This window comes from Triplophysa dalaica, chromosome 24 (assembly GCF_015846415.1).
Source record: "Triplophysa dalaica isolate WHDGS20190420 chromosome 24, ASM1584641v1, whole genome shotgun sequence".
NCBI lineage: Eukaryota > Metazoa > Chordata > Actinopteri > Cypriniformes > Nemacheilidae > Triplophysa > Triplophysa dalaica.
The window spans coordinates 11,727,736-11,745,565 of NC_079565.1; the positions used below are offsets into that span (position 1 = coordinate 11,727,736).

The 17,830-nt window shown below is 37.2% G+C and overlaps 1 protein-coding gene across 2 annotated transcripts in view; it reads left to right on the forward strand.

The window, feature by feature from the left end:
* Window positions 1–17,830, forward strand: part of brsk2a (BR serine/threonine kinase 2a) — a 161,893-nt gene that overhangs the window by 62,413 nt on the left and 81,650 nt on the right. For both annotated transcript variants that reach the window (XM_056740511.1, XM_056740512.1), the window contains exon 2: window positions 16,859–16,953. In XM_056740511.1, coding sequence (XP_056596489.1) covers window positions 16,859–16,953 — 95 coding nt within the window. The remainder of the gene's footprint in view (window positions 1–16,858; window positions 16,954–17,830) is intronic.

Here is a 17,830-nt window from a genome sequence, read left to right on the forward strand (position 1 = left end):
GGGACAGGAAGTAGAATAAAAGTCCACAATACAACGGGCAAACACAGACTGGATCGTGGCAACATTTGCCGTGTACATGGCCTTTATTTTGTGTGTAGTTAAAGTTCGTCTTATCATTATGACTAAAATGAACTTGATTTATTTCGAAAATATTGCTCACTCCTTTTTTTATTTTAACACCAATACTTTGCTTATTTATAAATAAAAAGAGAAAAGTTACCTTGCTGAAGTCAAGAATATCTGAAAATTCTTCCTTTTTTTTACAACATTATTGTATTACGATTCACAGGGAAAATATACTAAAATATATAGATTTACTGAGGATTTTCCAGCCAATACAATTAGACCATAATTCTTTGCAGTTCTACAGGAGGTTCTACATTAAGCATTTGTTCATTTAACAGTAATGATGCTGTCATACGGAACTCAGACAATTTCTTACAGAAAATACAGAAATTTGTTACAGAATACTATCAAATAAAGCTCTACAATACCCCCAAAAAGGCAAAACAAAATTCTGTATCATTAAACTAGTAGGGAGTTAGCAACTCCAAGCTCATAGGTTTGATTCCTTGGCAATGCTTTGGGGATAAAACATCAGCCAAATGTAGAATGGATGAATATTTGCACTCGGACATCCAGTAACAAAGCTTAAATGTAATGCCGCTTTGTATCGTTCCTGCATCTGTTACAAATGCATAACGTATCAGACATTCATAAACATTCCCTCGTGTCATCATTCCTGCAGGCACCTGGAATGTGTTGCGCCAGCAAGACGCAAGCTGTAATTGCGCTCATGATTCGTTCGCCGCTTGTAAGACGGATTCAGGGACATTAAGATGATATACGAAAGCCCTGTGATCTCTCACACACGTGTGATTTACGATGGCCCTGAGTCTCGTAGCCCGACCGGTGTAGCTCATCAGCTTTGAAATTCATAAAGACGGTGAATCATGTGACGCATGCTGATCTGCTCAGCATCATAAAATGTTCGACTTGAGTTTTTGACGCCTGTTCGCTGTCTTTTTGTTTTGCCAAACTTCCATGCTTGGTTTTTGCCGAGCCGGGGCTGCTGTAATGCTGCAGGGATTATTGCGGTAATACTTTATGTAATGTATTTGGTTATGTAAGAGACGTAGGCAGGCTAAACCCCTGTTGCCTTCGTCTGCAGAGTAATTTCTCCTTTGGGTGTGGAACTAACAATAAGTTGGTTGTGAAATGTGTTTTGTAATTAATGAAACAATGTACGGTGATACCCCAACCCCTCCGCTGCATTCCGCCCACTGCTGTTGTTATTTTGGCACCTGTAAACAAACAAACAAACAAATGCGTCTCATAGGCTGCGCACATGCACACAGGCTACTAAATTAAACTGCTAATGGATATTTATTGATTCCTTTTTAATAACTGCTTTACAAGATTTCATAGCCTCTTATGAGATAGGTCTTGTTCTCAACTTCTAAAATACTTTCATGTTGTCTGTTTTCATAAGTTGTGCTCATGCCACAGACAAGCACCGAGAACTGTAGAGCTCAACCTTTTTGATTGCAAAGCCCCCAATTGTCCACAACAATGTTTAAAGCCCCCCCTACAATTTTAACCCAATTAAATATTTTTGAGCTTAGAATAACTTGAAATATCTATATTCTATATTAAAATAGTTTTCATAAGCTTACTTGAAAGGTTTATTTGATTTATTGTAAATCATTTTGATGCATATTAAATGGAGAGTTCACCAAAAAATCTAAATGTTGTCATTTTTCACTCATCCACGTGTCGTTCACATGCGCTTTCACAAGACCACCACGATGCATGCGCATCCATGCAGCGTTCGAGCATGCAACCCCTGATGCGCATGAGTCTTGGTGCTCTCATGGCAAGGTTGTTCGGCACACAACCCGGATGCGCAAGTACTGGGGTGCTGTCATGAACGCATGTCGGAGACTCACAGTGAAGAGAAGAATATGTTGATTAAAGTCATTATTTTGGGTTCTTTTGCGCACATAAAGTATTCTTGTTGCTTCATAAAACTTCAATTGAACCACTGTGATCAGATGGAAGTCTTCAGTACTTTTCTGGACCTTGACAGAGAGAATTACAATGATGTCTATGAGGAGGCTTAAGGGTAACATGAGCAACGAAAATTCGGCCATTATTTAAGGGAGCGGCTATTTGCACTAAGTGAAAATAGCTGCATTTCTTAGCGATAGTTTATTAACACTAACCATAAAATAGCTGTATTTTCTTTGGATTAAGTAGAAATGAGATGCTATTTACTTATAAATAGTGTAAAATAGCATTACTATTTGCACCTCAGTATTGTATTAAACATTGTGCAATAATTAATCATTATATTTATAAAGATTATGGCAACTTATTGAGACATTAAAGCCCTAAACCAATCCCTAACCATAACCCTAAACCTAAACTTTATGAATAAAAATGAATTTAAGTCTTAAATATTTTTTTATTGAAAACAAAGCCTTTATGATCTGTAAGGTAATTGAATCATACTCAAGATTTTTTAGTCTTTGGACGAGATTCTGCTAAAATGTGAAATCATTTATTTCAGTGAAGTCATCTTGCCACCCTTCCTAAAAGCTGGATTTATAAAACATTTCTCAGGCAAAGTTTCTCTGTAATGAAGATCTAATTGCGGTTGCATTTGGACATCCTAGAACATCAGATTCTGGGCAAATTCGTGATTTTTCCACTTTTCTCCTCCTGATATAACTCGCGGTGTTCTGGAATGCTTTAAAAATCAGCATAATAGCGATCTGGAGCTATGTGGATGTTGTAATTCACATCATGTAATTGTTCCTCAGGCCCGTGCATTTTGACAGGCAAACATCAGTTTAAAGGCCCCTAAAGTGGTGTAGAACAGATGTCTGTTTATCCCCAGCGGGACAACGAGGGAAATCTTTCTCATTCACTCTCTTTCTTACCCATAAACTCCTCATCCTTTGCCTTTCTGAGACAAACCACGTAAATTACCAGAATATTGTAGATTGTTTTCAAAAATGACCTTGACCAGATGTAATGTCTCAAGATACACTACATTTTGCATAGATGACTGTATTCTCTGGAGAGCTTCATGTAGTTTTGGTTTGGATGAAGACTAATGCTATTCACAATGTTCACAACGCCTCCCAACAACCCTCGACCTAGTTGTTTGGAATGACCTTGAATAGAGATGCGACATGATTGAGAGTAAAGGCGTTCACACAAAGAACAATAATGAACGATACATTTAAGATTTGTTTTTGTTGCCGATGTCATACCAATATAAAGAAAGCAATGTAGCTGATATGATGCCAACACAAGTGTAAGTTTAGTAGATAGTGAGCTTTCCTGTAGCTCAGCGGTTGTGGGCTCGATCCCAGGGGATTGCAAATACCTATGTATAAATGTATAGGATTATACAATATAAATCGCTTTGGATAAAAGCGTCTGCTAAATGCATAAATGTAAATGTAGATGAGAAACATACAGATTAATGAGACTAATTGAACATTTATTGCACATTATGTTGTATGTAAACGCCATGTAGTTTAATAAACTTAAACACATAAGAGAATAAATCCAGTATGAAATTACATGAATTGTGGACAGCTAATTAAGGCAGATATTGATTCAAATGCAAACATTGTTTTATAATAATAAAAAAATTATGATATACAACTCATTCACCTCAGACAACCCAGCTATTACTTTAGGGGACCATGGCTTTTGAGTCCAGAGGGTCTACAATTTTTTGGACATTATTATTACTTTTTTGAATAAAATTGCAGAATAATATATGTACTAAATATATTGGCAAGTTCTGCTCCTTAGCATTTTAGAATATTAGCCAATATTATCATACGCTGTGATATATCGGTCTATTACCAGTGACAGAGAATCGGTATCATCGCTAAACTGCAGAACGATTAAACGTTGACATCCAATCAAAATCCATTTGAATTTAAAGGGCACACCATTGGTGAGGGCGCTAATGAAGTTATTTGTATGGTTAGCTTCATAGTTGGTTCGACAGAACATTTCATTTATTTTTTAAATTTGACACATCTTTCACAGTGTTCCACTACATTCCCGCCTGCTCGCTTTGGGATTAAACTCATACACGTTTTCTCCCATTCCCATGATTTGTTTTTACGCTTAACATACTGGCAGAAGAAGAGGCTAATGGAAATGTACAGATCGGTTCATTAGCATGCAGACACTGAGATAACGAAGCAGCTGCAGTCTGCATTGGTGGAGGCGGTGGGGCCGTATTAAAATGAAGAGCCCCTCAAGAGGCCCACGTCAAGGAGCCCAACAGTTACTACAACAGTAATAACTTCCACCCGTCCTGTCCCTCTGTCCTTTCTCCACGCTAGCAACCGAGATATGTTGACAATCTGATGGCAATAAACAACCAGGCAGGAAAATGGCAGTCGTTCTTCTTTTTCACAACCGTTCTGACAGCTTTGACACTCCCGAGTGTCATTCTTACCACACTGGCATATTTATCAATTATGTATCGAAAGTTGTCAGTCTATATACCATCTCATGTATTCATTTAGCAGCTGATTTAAGAAGATTCTTGTCACTTGCTGAATTACAGTGTATTTATTTACGCCTCTCGCATGGATGAGTATTAAGTAATACCAAAGGAGAGGTAGAATGTAAATCGCTGGCTGAAATTGACTTCTTGTTGTATGAAATATTGATTTAAGCGTGCATCCATCCATCTAGCCATCTGTCTGCCGGTGGATTCCTCTGGCTGTCCCTGCAAACCATCCATGGTCTTCCTTTTTCGTCTATCTGATGACTGTCCTAATGTGACTTCGGGACCAAAAACCAAGATCTTCAAAAATGATTAGTAACTTATGGACTGCATTTGTTTTTTCCATGGATAGTTCAACCCAAAATTATTTGATAATTTACTCACGGGTATGACTTTAGTTCTACTGGAGAACACAAAAGAAGATATTTTGAAAACTGTTGGTAACCAAACAACATTGAACCCCATTGACTTCTATTGTATGAGCCCACCACCACATTTCTTCTAATATCTTCTTTTGTAATACACTTAAGAGGAAGTCACACACAGGTTTTGAACAACATGAGGATAAAGTAATGATGACAGAATTTTCCTTTTTTTTGTTCTGACTGCATCACATAATATTCTCCGGTCCGTCTGGCAAATGCATAAACGATAAATAAATATATTTTTAAGCACCTCTCCTAGAGATCTAGTTTTATGCTTTTACTTTAACCAAAGCAAACAAAGTCCACATTGGACGATTCTTGGTTTCAGATAAAGCTTTGGACCAAAGGGATTTTTCGCTACAAAAACTATATTGACTGAATAATTTAGTTAAGGACACAGTCTTATCTTCATCTGAAGAACTCCCATTGCATTAATTATGCCGGTTAACCGAACTGCTTGGGAACAAAGCGGTCAACAGATGACTTCAAAATATGCCCCTTAAGAAGGTGCGGCATGCACCTCTAAACGAGGGTCTGGTCAGCGGGCAGCGAGGTGGGCCGGCACCTCCTACCGCGCTGTCTGTTTTGAACATGTCCGACCACTCTGAGGTAGAAGGGATTTTTGACATGTGCTCTTTCCGCGCGGCAGGAGGTTATCTCGGCACGCAGACCTGACCCAATTAAAGCCACGTTATGCAAATGCATGCGCACACCCTTCCACTCCGGTCTCAGCCTTTTGTGCCTCAAACTCGATACTTTCTTCATTTGGTGACGAACATTCATGACCTTCCACGATATCTGATAGATCGCCTTGCCAATAAAAGTCATCTGCGAAAAAGTTCAAAGCGTGACTTTGCCCTCTTGCCGAGTTTGGATCGCGATGACAATTCCAAGCACCCCAAACACCTTTTAATTAAACTTTCTGTTAATTCACTTCACAAAGATTCTGATGTTGGTAAGAAACCAATATGCATCCCCTCGTGGTCCTCCGAAATGAGTTTTCAATAAAGCTGGTTGTTTGACTTTCTGACTTCTCTTCGTTCTGAGGAAGTCATCAAATTCTAAAGATGGCTGTCGGGAGGCCGCGCCATCCCATAAGCCCTCATGACGGTGGTAAATAACTCATACAGAACAATGGATCAAAAAACACCATTAATGGAACAAACGAATTCGAAGAATAGAGGAGGAAGTTCAGGGCGCTTGATTAATTTCACTGTGCCATATGTGCACGCTGATATCCGCGATCTGTTGAGCAATGGGATTGAGTTTTCCTTGCTTAGCCATTCCAACCTTCAGGGGCTTGGCAACAATAATCGGTATATATCGACTTGTTATTCAAATTTTGGGCCACCTCATGAATTGTAATGGAATTTGGGCTTGTAATTAGTATGTTTTTATGTGATGAACATTCATGAATGTCTAATGTGTAGAAAAGATCTGGAGGGCTTGAAAACAGAGCAAGGAAATTAAGAACCAGAACTTTTTGAAACATTTTCAGTGGAGCTGACAGAAACTTGGTTTTGGTTTCCTACAATAGCAATAACATCTTAATGGAGCTCATTGAGAATTCACTCTGAGCTAAGATGGGCTGTTTCCACACTATTTGGCAGAAGAACTTCGTCAGAAGAAGTCGTGCTCTTACTAGTTTAGTTTATATACTGACTTATCGAGCAGTTGATGTGCTGTACTGAAAAATGCATGTCAGGAGAATTTTGGTCCATTTTCTGAACACCATGAACAAAAGTCCCTTAGTAAAACTAAAGGTTTTATTCAGAAAAAGTTAAATATACTACTTGAATTGATATGCAGGGTTCTTCATTATTAATTTTCTATGATTGAAAGGAAAGCAGCAGATCTGGTCTGGAAACCTTGGCTTCTATCAGTTGCCTAGGCTCGACCAAGGGGCCAATGCCCCTTGTCAAATGCCCCTTCATGTTTATGGTTGTAGAAATGTCCCTGCGTTAACAGACGAGTGTATTTATAGAAACGTTTCAAAAGTTTACAACAATATTTATGAGTTTATGCCATGAACCTCGCAAACCTTTAAGAAATAAGCATTTAGTTGATCATGCTGAATGTTCATTGTCACATTAAACATGACAGCTTCCTTCATAGATCAGGGTATTTTTTAAGAACATGAAACGCACATCGGTGAGGCTGACTTGATTCAAAGCCTCTTGATGGAAAGCCTGCAACCTTTAGCCAAAAAAGTTTAACAGCTAATGCTGAAGCCTTGACTTCATAATCTGATTCATTTGATGTATTTTACGGTATATACACATAATTAAATATGATTTTTACACTTTTCGCTATTTTATCTGAATCAAGACTTTGAGTTTGTAGAAACATTTGCTTACAGGGTTCAGCGGCTACACGTGTTGGTCAATGTATTTGTTTGCATTGTTTTGTTAATATTTAATAGCACCATGCTTATTGTACAAAAGTAGTTTGTATTAAGCTATATTCATTCTGATCTACTGAACTTTTAGTTTAGTGTGTAAAACAATGTCTGCATAAGGCAAAAATATTACATTTATAACCAATGCTTGAGAGAATATAATATTTAGATAAATACTTTGTCTACTAGTATGTATTTAAACTAAGACAATAGACATTAAATAAGCATAATAAAAAACATTTATTTAGTGACCTGAGACATTGCAAAATTCAGAAATTCTATCTCATGGCAAAATGTCAGTGCTGAGTCAGAAATGAAGTGTTTAATAGGAACGGAGATGACAAGTAGATGAGTAAAAGATTGGCACATGAGCAATAAGCAATAAGAGCCATATTAAAATGAGACATCAAAATACTCATATACTTATAATTTACTCATTTTCTCAGAGTTTCATTCCAAACAGAATTAATTAATTTGATTCTTCAGAACACAAAATGAGACAATATTGTGCTGAGTATCCATTATGACACATTTTGTTTGTGAATAAAACATCATTCTCTTCCCAAGACGATGCTTTATAATAATTCTTTGCACTGAAATAAAAAAATTCTGGGTCGAATCCAAAAATTGTGGATGCAAGTGGCAGAAACCAAACCAAAACCATAACAATTTATAATTTTAGTTAAATGTAGTAATAATAATTTATCACACTGGATCACAAAACCAGTGTTGAGTAGCACGGGAACATTTTAAGTAAAAGACAAAAATACATTGTATGGGTCAAATTGATCGATTTTTCTTTTATGCCAAAAATCATTATAATATTAGGTAAAGATCATGTTCCATGAAGATATTTTTCCTATCTTAAAAATATAAAAACTTTATTTTTGTGAGTGGATGGCCTGCTCACAGCGCCTCTGATTAACAACTTCAAAGGCAAAATTCTCAATATTTAGATTTTTTGCACCCTCAAATTCCAGAGATTTAAACGGTTGTATCTCTGCCAGATATTGTCCTATCCTAACAACCCATACATCAATAGAAAGCTTTCAGATTATGTAAAGATCTCAAAATCAAAAAATCGACCCATAAAACTTGGTTTTGTTGTCCAGGCTCACATTTAAAGTATAGTACAATAATGTATTTTTTTGTAATTGTATTAATTAGAATTTCTTTTCAAGAGTTTATTGAACATTAAAACAAAAATCATTCAAATGCAAAAAAAGACAAATCATTAAAATAATCCCATGGTCTTAATTAAGAGTGTTATTGTAAGTAACACACCAAAACTGGTCATAAAATTAGTTTAAACAATACTAAATATATTATACTAAATATAAATTGTGCTTATTTAAAGTAGTACTTGGCAGCTTTTGCAAAAACAAATATTGTCATTCAGCCAAGCAAAATTCTTTAGAAAAACAACAGGAAAAATGTTTGGCAACCAAAATTGTAGTGTATCTCTAGTCATTTTTCGATGACTTTAGAGACTCTACACTCCAGGTCTTAGATATACATCCTTTTGTGACTCGTGAAAAATGTCTAATAGCAATTTGTACCTTATCCTCTCTTGTAAAACAACGTACCCTAAGACCTTATATGTATATTTTCGAAACTCTGAAACTCTGTTATAGTCTTTCAGGGTGTGTAGGGCTGTTCGCCTTCCCCGGCGCATACGTTTAACCTAGGATAAATGAGGCTGTGAGAGACTCAAGCTGCAGGGCATCATAATCCCAGCCCATCGATCCAGCCAAGACCCCCTTCACCTGGTTTCTTCATATTGTCACGATGCCTTGCTCCTCTGATGTCTTCATCTCCAGCAGAGATGCAGGCCTTAGCATGGGTGAAGCAGGAAAAGAGATATGAAGATGTAGATAAATAAGTTTCCAGCTGGATTTTACAACGTTCACTCCTGTTCTCGGTGGGTGTTCTGATCTGACACTTCAAAAGGCAGACTCTCACTCTTATCATTCATATTCCCGTGGAAATACTGAAGAATATTCAGACGTTGTGTTTTATGCACATATAAACAAGTAGAGTATATTTTTATCTCTTACCCCAAGGGGGCAGCGAGGTGCGGATAACATCTCACATCTTCTAGGATAAAGAGAAGAGTCCTTTCTAACCCCCAGCTCCAGTGCTCTCTCTCTCCAGACCGAAGCGCGGAGCTCCACTGCAGTGGATTTGCTATGTGATGGCTTCAAAAGAAGTAGATGTGCTTTGAGTCTGGGTGTTGAGCCACGGGAGGGGAACGCTCTCCACCAACTCCACCAACAGCAGGCAACACAACAAAGCTGACTGTGGCGTGGCTGAAGAGCGTTTGCATGTAATACAGTGATGCAACCGCGACCACAGTGACTAAATACATTCCTGATGTTGACGCGAAATGTCAGATATAAACAGAAACAAATATGTGCAATAATATACAATTTAAATTTCTCACAATAAAGCGATATTGACCATAACCAATAATATATACCATGATTATTATTTTGACTTAAATGGGTGTTTTTTCTAGTTTTACACAAATGTATCATAATTCATAGGGGTCCACATAATGTGTCGGAGAAGTTTCAGCTCAGAAAGCACCACAGATCTTTTAATATACCGCTACATTTACATTTAGTTATTGAGCAGACGCTTTATCCAAAGGGATTTACAAAGAGTTTAGGGAGCAATAATCGATATGTCATACAGGAGCAATAGTACAGTAGTTGCCAAAACAAAGTTACTGGTTTCAACAAAAGCTAGACCACTACCTGTTTAGAGAAAGGGTTAGTTTTTTAATTTTTTATTTATTAAATAATGCCCACTTTTGCATATGAGGAGAAACACGTGGTTTTGGTGTGTGTCTCTTGAAGTGCTAGTCAGCTGCTAGTCTCCGCCCCCTTTTCAGCAGAAAACGCAGCCAGGGCTGTGAGCCTGTGCTTGCAGCGACAAAACAATGAAGTAGGGTCACATAAAGCGAACGAGAAACAAGGTCACCGCGTCAAGTGTTTACAAACCATACACACAGTTTTCTGAAGTGAAGATACTCGAGACAAACCCATCGCTGTTACTATATATTATATCTATGTCAAATTCAGGTTACACAGGACCATCCTGTCGCAGACATTGCTTTCTAATAGTGTACGGACAAACATGTCACAGTGACAATTTATCTACTTTTAAGAGGCCACAGGTCCTTGGGGTTTTACTTAAAAAATACCGGTACTTACAATGTGTTTATTTGCAGCTTTGCCCCGTTCAGTGTTGAGGATTTTCATTGAAAACTAAATAAATCCCTTGCTCTCTTTCTCCCGTGAGGCTGGGAATACAACAACAGAACAGTTCATAAGCTTTGCTACTTTTGACATGGTGTTGGAACTTCACACATGCGAAAACAAAAATGGCGGCGGCTCAATGGGTGGAGACGTTCAGCACAAGGGGCGGAAATATTATAATAAGAACCCCTGCTTACACCATTAAGAGAGCGATTTCCGAAAGCCCTCGTTTTCTCACAGGTTGGCAGAGATAGGCTCGCATAAAAAAAAAATCAGTAATTTTTACGTTTTCTGAGTTGGCAGATGCACAAGAGACCCGATTTTAGCATTTAAAGATGGAAAAAGTCTGTTTGTCATGATATTACCCCTTTAATAGGCACAGTTTTGGAACTCTGTTTCTCGAAATCTCTATACTCATTTTATACTTTGGCCCAAAAATTTGAAAATGCACGAAAATGAATAATGTGTTTGACTGCAGTAGTACCGCAATATTATCAAAAATCTTTGCCCAGAGAAATTCTTATATTGTGACCGTCCTTATGCTGTTTATGAATTTTGTTTATATTTTTTTATGTGGATATTAGAATATTTGGTTATCAGTAGGGTCTACCACAGAATAACGTATATATTAATTTGTATTTTATATTTACATAGGTTTCAGACTTCAGATTTTATTATCTCTACTCTTGAAGCCCAAGTTAAAGGTGGTGTCTGTAATACATTTTCTGTATTGAATCAAAACAATACATTAATATATTTGTAGACATTTAGGAAAAAGGTAATACATTGGTTTGTCCAAAAAACAATGCTATCGCAAGTTATTCCACTCTGACATGTGCGTTCCGTGCCTGAATGTCTGTTTTTGTTTTGGTCCGTGTGACCCCGCCCACTGACGATTTACCCACAAGTGAAATAAGTAAAATACCCTGAAATTGCATTATTTTTACAGTGTACATTTGACAATTTTTTAAATAATAAAAAAATAAAAGTTTCAAATAATGCCCACTTACATTAGACTGAAGATTCTGGTCTTATCTGATCGTAGGCCATCTCTTTTGATGCTAATGATACTTTCAGTATGTTTAGCTTGTCTGTAGTCGCAGACTGAGGGTTGTTGCGTAACATTACATCATTAATGGCGAGATAAACAGATAAATAATAAAAGAGATGCAGCATGTGCGAACGACTGTGGTTGAAAGCATTACTCAACCGCACGCTAATCTGTTCTGCAGCTACTGTAACATTTTCTGTCAGCTTGGACCGGGGAGTCCCCGATCACACCCGCGAACACACACATGGGTGTGATGCCAAACGTGTGTTGGCACATCTGGAGAGGTTTGAGTGCATTTTTGACAAAGAAGCAGCTTACTGAGGGCACATCCTGTTTTTTACAGATGTCTTTTGGCCTTGTTGAGTCGAATGACGTGTATGAAAGCAGGTCATATGGGGGAATGGGACTACATGGGTATAAGACATCAACTTCGTATTTTGATTATATGGACACAAAACCACTGGGACATTCCTCAAAATATCTTCTTTTGTTTATTTTTTCTTTTGTGTTCAACAGAAGAAAGAGTAATTTACAGGTTTGGAATGACATGAGGACGACTGAGAGATGACAACATTTCTTATCTCTTAAGCAAAGGTGGCCCAGTTTGTCACTTGTGAACGCAACCGTTTAACCAATAGAACACTTGGCTGTCTACACACGTCTCCCTCCCTGTCATCGCAGTCTAATTGACATTCAAATGTATGCATGCACCTCCTCAAAATTTGATCACCCCTACAGAGTGGAAGGTATCACAGGAGTAAAGGTCTGTTGGCAGAAATGACAGTCGCCCACATACACTGCGGGGAAAATCTCCGGCCCTGGAAGTTGCAGTTGGCGAATCCTCATGCTTTTGAAGCGGATTCTCACACAAGACGGACAGAAAAACGCTTTTGGCAAAACCCCCCGTACTTCCCATCACTAGAATTAAGCTCAGCTGTCGTGAGGGATCCTTCCTCTTACCTGTCGCTTAAGTGTCCGTGGTAAGATAGGGCCTGTCAGGAAAACGCTCTTCAGGCGGAGAGCGCCGTGGATTTTGCGATGGCGGGTAAAGGGAGGCAGTCAAAACACGGCGCCGTGACTCCGCTGGGGCCTGTGCTGTTCATGTTCCACTCAGATCTATTTTTAATGCCTCAAACTCGGCGTCAGCAAAAGGAATGCATAATTATAGATTCGTAAATAATTCATGAGGGACTCATTTGAATAAGGAGGCGGATATGGGAGACACATATGTGCAGGGGTTTAGGAAACGTTTCCTTTAACATGAGTGGTTAATGCCGTTCTTTCAAAACATTGCATGAGCAGAAACAGATGCATAACTGTAAAACATATATTTGGAAATAGCCTATAAAAGTCTTCAAAATTTGTCACATGACTTGACCAAACCAGGACAGTCTAACCATTTTGTCAAAATCTTTACCACTCTTCAGCTTTTTTTTTATCTCTGGACTACTGAGTTACAGTGACATTCTTCCTGTCAGCTCCCAAAAACATTTCATACCCCGAGACATCTACCATACAATCATTTTCTTTTTCTATCTTTTTCCATTTTTGCACAAGTGCTGCCCACTCTGTCCCGCAGCTGGAATGCTCTCAACCCGAGAATGAGTTTATTTTTCCAACGAAATGCAAAGTAGTTTCAAAGCTCAATCCTGCAAAATGTGATGAAACAGTTTTATTATAAAAGTTAAAAAAAAAAAATAGTTGCATAAAAATTCCCTTATTTGCTTAAGGATTAAACATAGTGTGTGTTTATTCAAAATAAATCTTGATAAAATAAGGGTTGCAATTGACTTACTTTGGTCATTGATGTAACAAAATATGGCAAATAGTTAAAGCAATTTAGACTATTTAACATTTAGTTTTTCCTGTGTCATCACTTCTTTCTATTGAGAGTCAAGTTAGACATATATATATTTTTTATTTACTTAATTATGCTTTTATTTTGTTGTTGTTTGTTTCCATCATACACTTCATTAATAGCTTCCATTAAATGCATTAAATTATTAGATATATTAACATATAGTTTACAGTTTTAATGTACAATAAAATAATTTAAGTTTACAACAATAACTTATGTGACTAAAACTTTTGATTCATTCACAATATCAGTATTTTGATGTTTCATGTAGAGTATGAATTTGTTACTTGTAACATCAATCTTTCTAAGCGTTTTTGCTTTTTCTAGCTGAATCATTAACATTTAATGTCTCATTGAACATGCTCGCAGGGAGCTGCGCTATTAAGATGTTTGTACCTCCACATTTTACTCAAGTGGCCCGCAGCGACAACACGCTAAAGAAAGTCTTGTACCCATTAAATTGTTTTAATCTTACCTATAACAACTTTGTTGTATGGCCCTGTGGTTACAAAACTGAGTGTGTAACAATTACAAGTGTTCAACTGGTGTGTGAAACAAGACAACCCTGGGTTACTTTAATCCCCAAAAAAACTAAGTGTGGAGACAGGTGTCAGATAAAGGACTGCCTGTAGTAAATAAGGGTTTTAGGTGTTGTGTTGCATTGTTGTTAAGCTCAAAGAGTGATATTAAAGGCAGGGTTGGTATTTTTTTTTAAAAAAAATAGAAAACTGAGTCGGGCGGAGTAGCAAAACAAACTTGTAGCTAATCAGCAGTAGGGGGCTGTAGAAAGTGCAATGTCTTATTTTTTAAGAGTAAAGAGTAAAGGGTCTGTGGATTTTAAGTATCAGTATCATTTAAAAGTCAGGCAGGAGCAAGGAGCGAGGACCCCTGTTATTATTATTGTCGAAAGACTTTCCAGCGGTGATGCCTTAGGACCTGCAGTATGGTGAAGGCTTTTCAGATCACTATGTGAATGTTTGCACATACAGTCGAAATTTTAGTATGCGTTTCTTCGTATATTGCGTACCGTCTCTGGATTGTCAAAAGTCTCTCAAAATGCTTGCTACGGATGCGTAAAATACAGAAAATGATATATACTTTTGTTTACCTCCTTCTTTCCGTAGACATATAGCACAGGGACAATAACGCTTTTGTGTTAAATGTCTACTTATTAAAGTCTCCATAAAATCCTAATTTGTCCTATTTACTTTATTAGTTCAGATTACTACACTGTTAAAAATATTTAATAAAAATTAATTGTACTGGTAATTTTCAGTCACACTGTAAAGAAAACATTACAACAATTTACTATATTAACATAAATCAATTGTACAAAATCGTTTCACCTGTATTTTGAATGTTGTACTCCATTACGTTTTATTTTCTGGTTGATAGAAATAAAAACTTAATGTATTTTTTTCTGCCAGAAAATTTCAATTTTTAACAGTGCAATTCTTTAATTTGATAGAAAAATACTTGTATTTAATTATAAAGTACACTGTGCCCTATTGTTACAGATTTTTTACATGGTAGTTTGTCTAAGATATTAATTTGTCAATCCCTCTTTTGATTTTGTAATCTTTATTCACAATCTGAAATGCCTCACTTTCTCGAACCAATCAATTCACAGTGGAAACAAGCCACACCCTTTATTTTTCCCATTCGATATTCTGTTTTCTCAGAAATACATCAAAATACGGAATTAAATTCATCTGCAGCTTCTGGTTCTGCGTAGTCTTTAAACACCCCCTCAAATAAATCATTTCATGTGGCACACGATTGATCTGGACCCCATCTGAATGTGTGAATTCTTGAAGGTCAATGAGAATATTGTGTTTTGGGTTATTATTGTGAAGCTCTTTTAATACAATTGATTGGAACATGTGCCAAGAATAAAAATCAATAAAGAGCGGGTGGCTGTCCTGTGGTCAAATGAATGCTTCAAGTGTTGATCTTACTGAAGATCACACAATGAGGTTCTGGAATTAATCTCATGCAGTCAAGCCTCAGATTTTGAGTGACGTTCAATGATTGTTCAGTTTTCTTAGTGAAATATTTATTCCTGCTTTCCTCATGATGAGATTTTTTGATATATTTATTTATGGTCAATGTTCTCTGATGATTATATCCATGCTAATGGTCTTCTTGCTTACACACACACGCACGCACACACACATTGAGCTGTTACACAATTATTGTTTAATTACATGTGGTTGACATTTAAATTGTATTTTCTCTCTCTCTCTCTCTCTCTCTCTCTCTCTCTCTCTCTCTCTCTCTCTCTCTCTCTCTCTCTATCTTTCTTTCTTTCTTTCTTTATCTCTCTCTCTCTCCAATTAGTTATTTTCATTCTGTGTAGTGTATTTTAAAATCATGAAGAAATGTGAGATACACTACCTGATGATTTGACTTAAACAAGTAAACATTTTTAAAACTTAGGGATGGTCTATAAATGACAAAACTACAACTTTTTGTATTATTTCAATGATAAATTGACTGTTTGGTGGAGGGCAGAGAATTGCTTCAAGTTAATTTAATATAGTTTTAAGTCGAGTCAAAGCCATTCTCCTCAAAAAGAGCGATGCCGATACAGATTGGGTTCACTACTCATTTGCCGTGTTACTAATTCTTATTGAGTATTTACAAATTGCAGTATGTTGATTTACCCAAGTGCACCTTTAGATATAAAAAATGTATGATCTCACCCTGCACAAGTGTTCCTCTCCATCCAACCTCTCCTGTTCAGAGCAGCCAACAACTCTGCTGATTTGTACTTTAGTGCAGTTGCTCTTTAAAATGCTTGCTTAACAATTAGAAAAAGTCTTAGAATATAGATTTTTCTTCAGCCCTTGAATGTGTCGCACTTAGGGAGGGAGGGGACCTACTCTGCAAAGCGCTGATGTAAAAGCCCCTGAACATTCACCACTTTGACGAATAAAAGTGTTAACCGTCTGTCAGATGCTTTGAAAAACGATTCTCCCGAGCCGGCGCGCTGCTCGCGCACCATGAAACTCTGCGTCAGGAGTGATAAACCCGAAGAGCCTTTGGCTTGAAGTGCGGCATTAATTCCGTTCGCAATTTTGCTTATCTACTGTACCTGATGCTGTTTGTCTTCAGATATAAATGGAGAGCTCACAGGTGCCCTTAGCCCCGCTTGTGTTCGAGCATCTGAATAGATACGAGGACTTTTGTACGATTGTGATGCGCAAGTAAATTTGCAAGTTGCAGGTCGGGGTTGCCGGTGCAGACCCATGATAATTCAAACTGAAAGACGTATTTGTTTGTAAAGCTGTGTTTGCTTTCTTTCCCTCTAGGTCTCGTAAAGCTCGGCGTGCACTGCGTCACGTGTCAGAAAGTCGCCTTAAAGATCGTAAATCGAGAAAAACTCAGCGAATCAGTGTTGATGAAGGTAAGAATGCTTTTTCTATGAATTTCATCTCTTTGTATGTCAAGACGTCAACCAAAGTGCAGCTTAAATGGATGAATTGATAAAACAGCAGCTACAACTGCTTGCTGTTATTTATTGCCTGTAAAACAATACACTGAGTAGTACTTGGCCCATAATTATTTCCTCTGATAAAAGCAGCCGTGGGAACGCCAAATGTTATTCTGTAGATTCAACAACCTGATTAAGGATAATTGTCTTCCAAGGGAGATGTAATGAGATTCTTGTTATTATTGTTATTATTTGGAATTGGGGGCGAGCATTTCAGATGCCTTGATATAGGGTGCCATACAAATATTAAAATGAATTATTTTGGATTACAAATGTCAGATTTTTTGTATGAAAGGTAGAGCTCCTGAACCTTTTAGATTTGTAGCATTGGGTGGTGATGCCAACGAAGTTCACAGCAGTTATAAATAGCTAATATTAAAATTCATATAAATCATATTCAATATTAAAACTCTAGATCGATCGCATATCTATGCGTTTGCATGAAAGCAAAGTACACACTTTTATAACGAGTAGCTGCATTTGTGAAAAAGTTGATTTCATTTTCTTTGGAGTATAAAGTGTCTGTCTCAGATGGCAAACCTACAGACTGTCTAAAGCATATTAAGCAACAGAATAGCAAGAGTTATATGAAACCTTCAGCTGTAATCTGATTGGCTGGCTGTTATGCAACTTCTGGGAGTCAGAGGATTTGAAAATGTAGTTTGTTAGGAAAAAATTGAAAGTTTGTTTGAGGCTGTTCATTTCCCTTTTTAATGAACATCTTATATTAATGTATATGAATCTTATATTTTTATATATAACTTCTACATTGGAGTTGGAGGACAAGGAA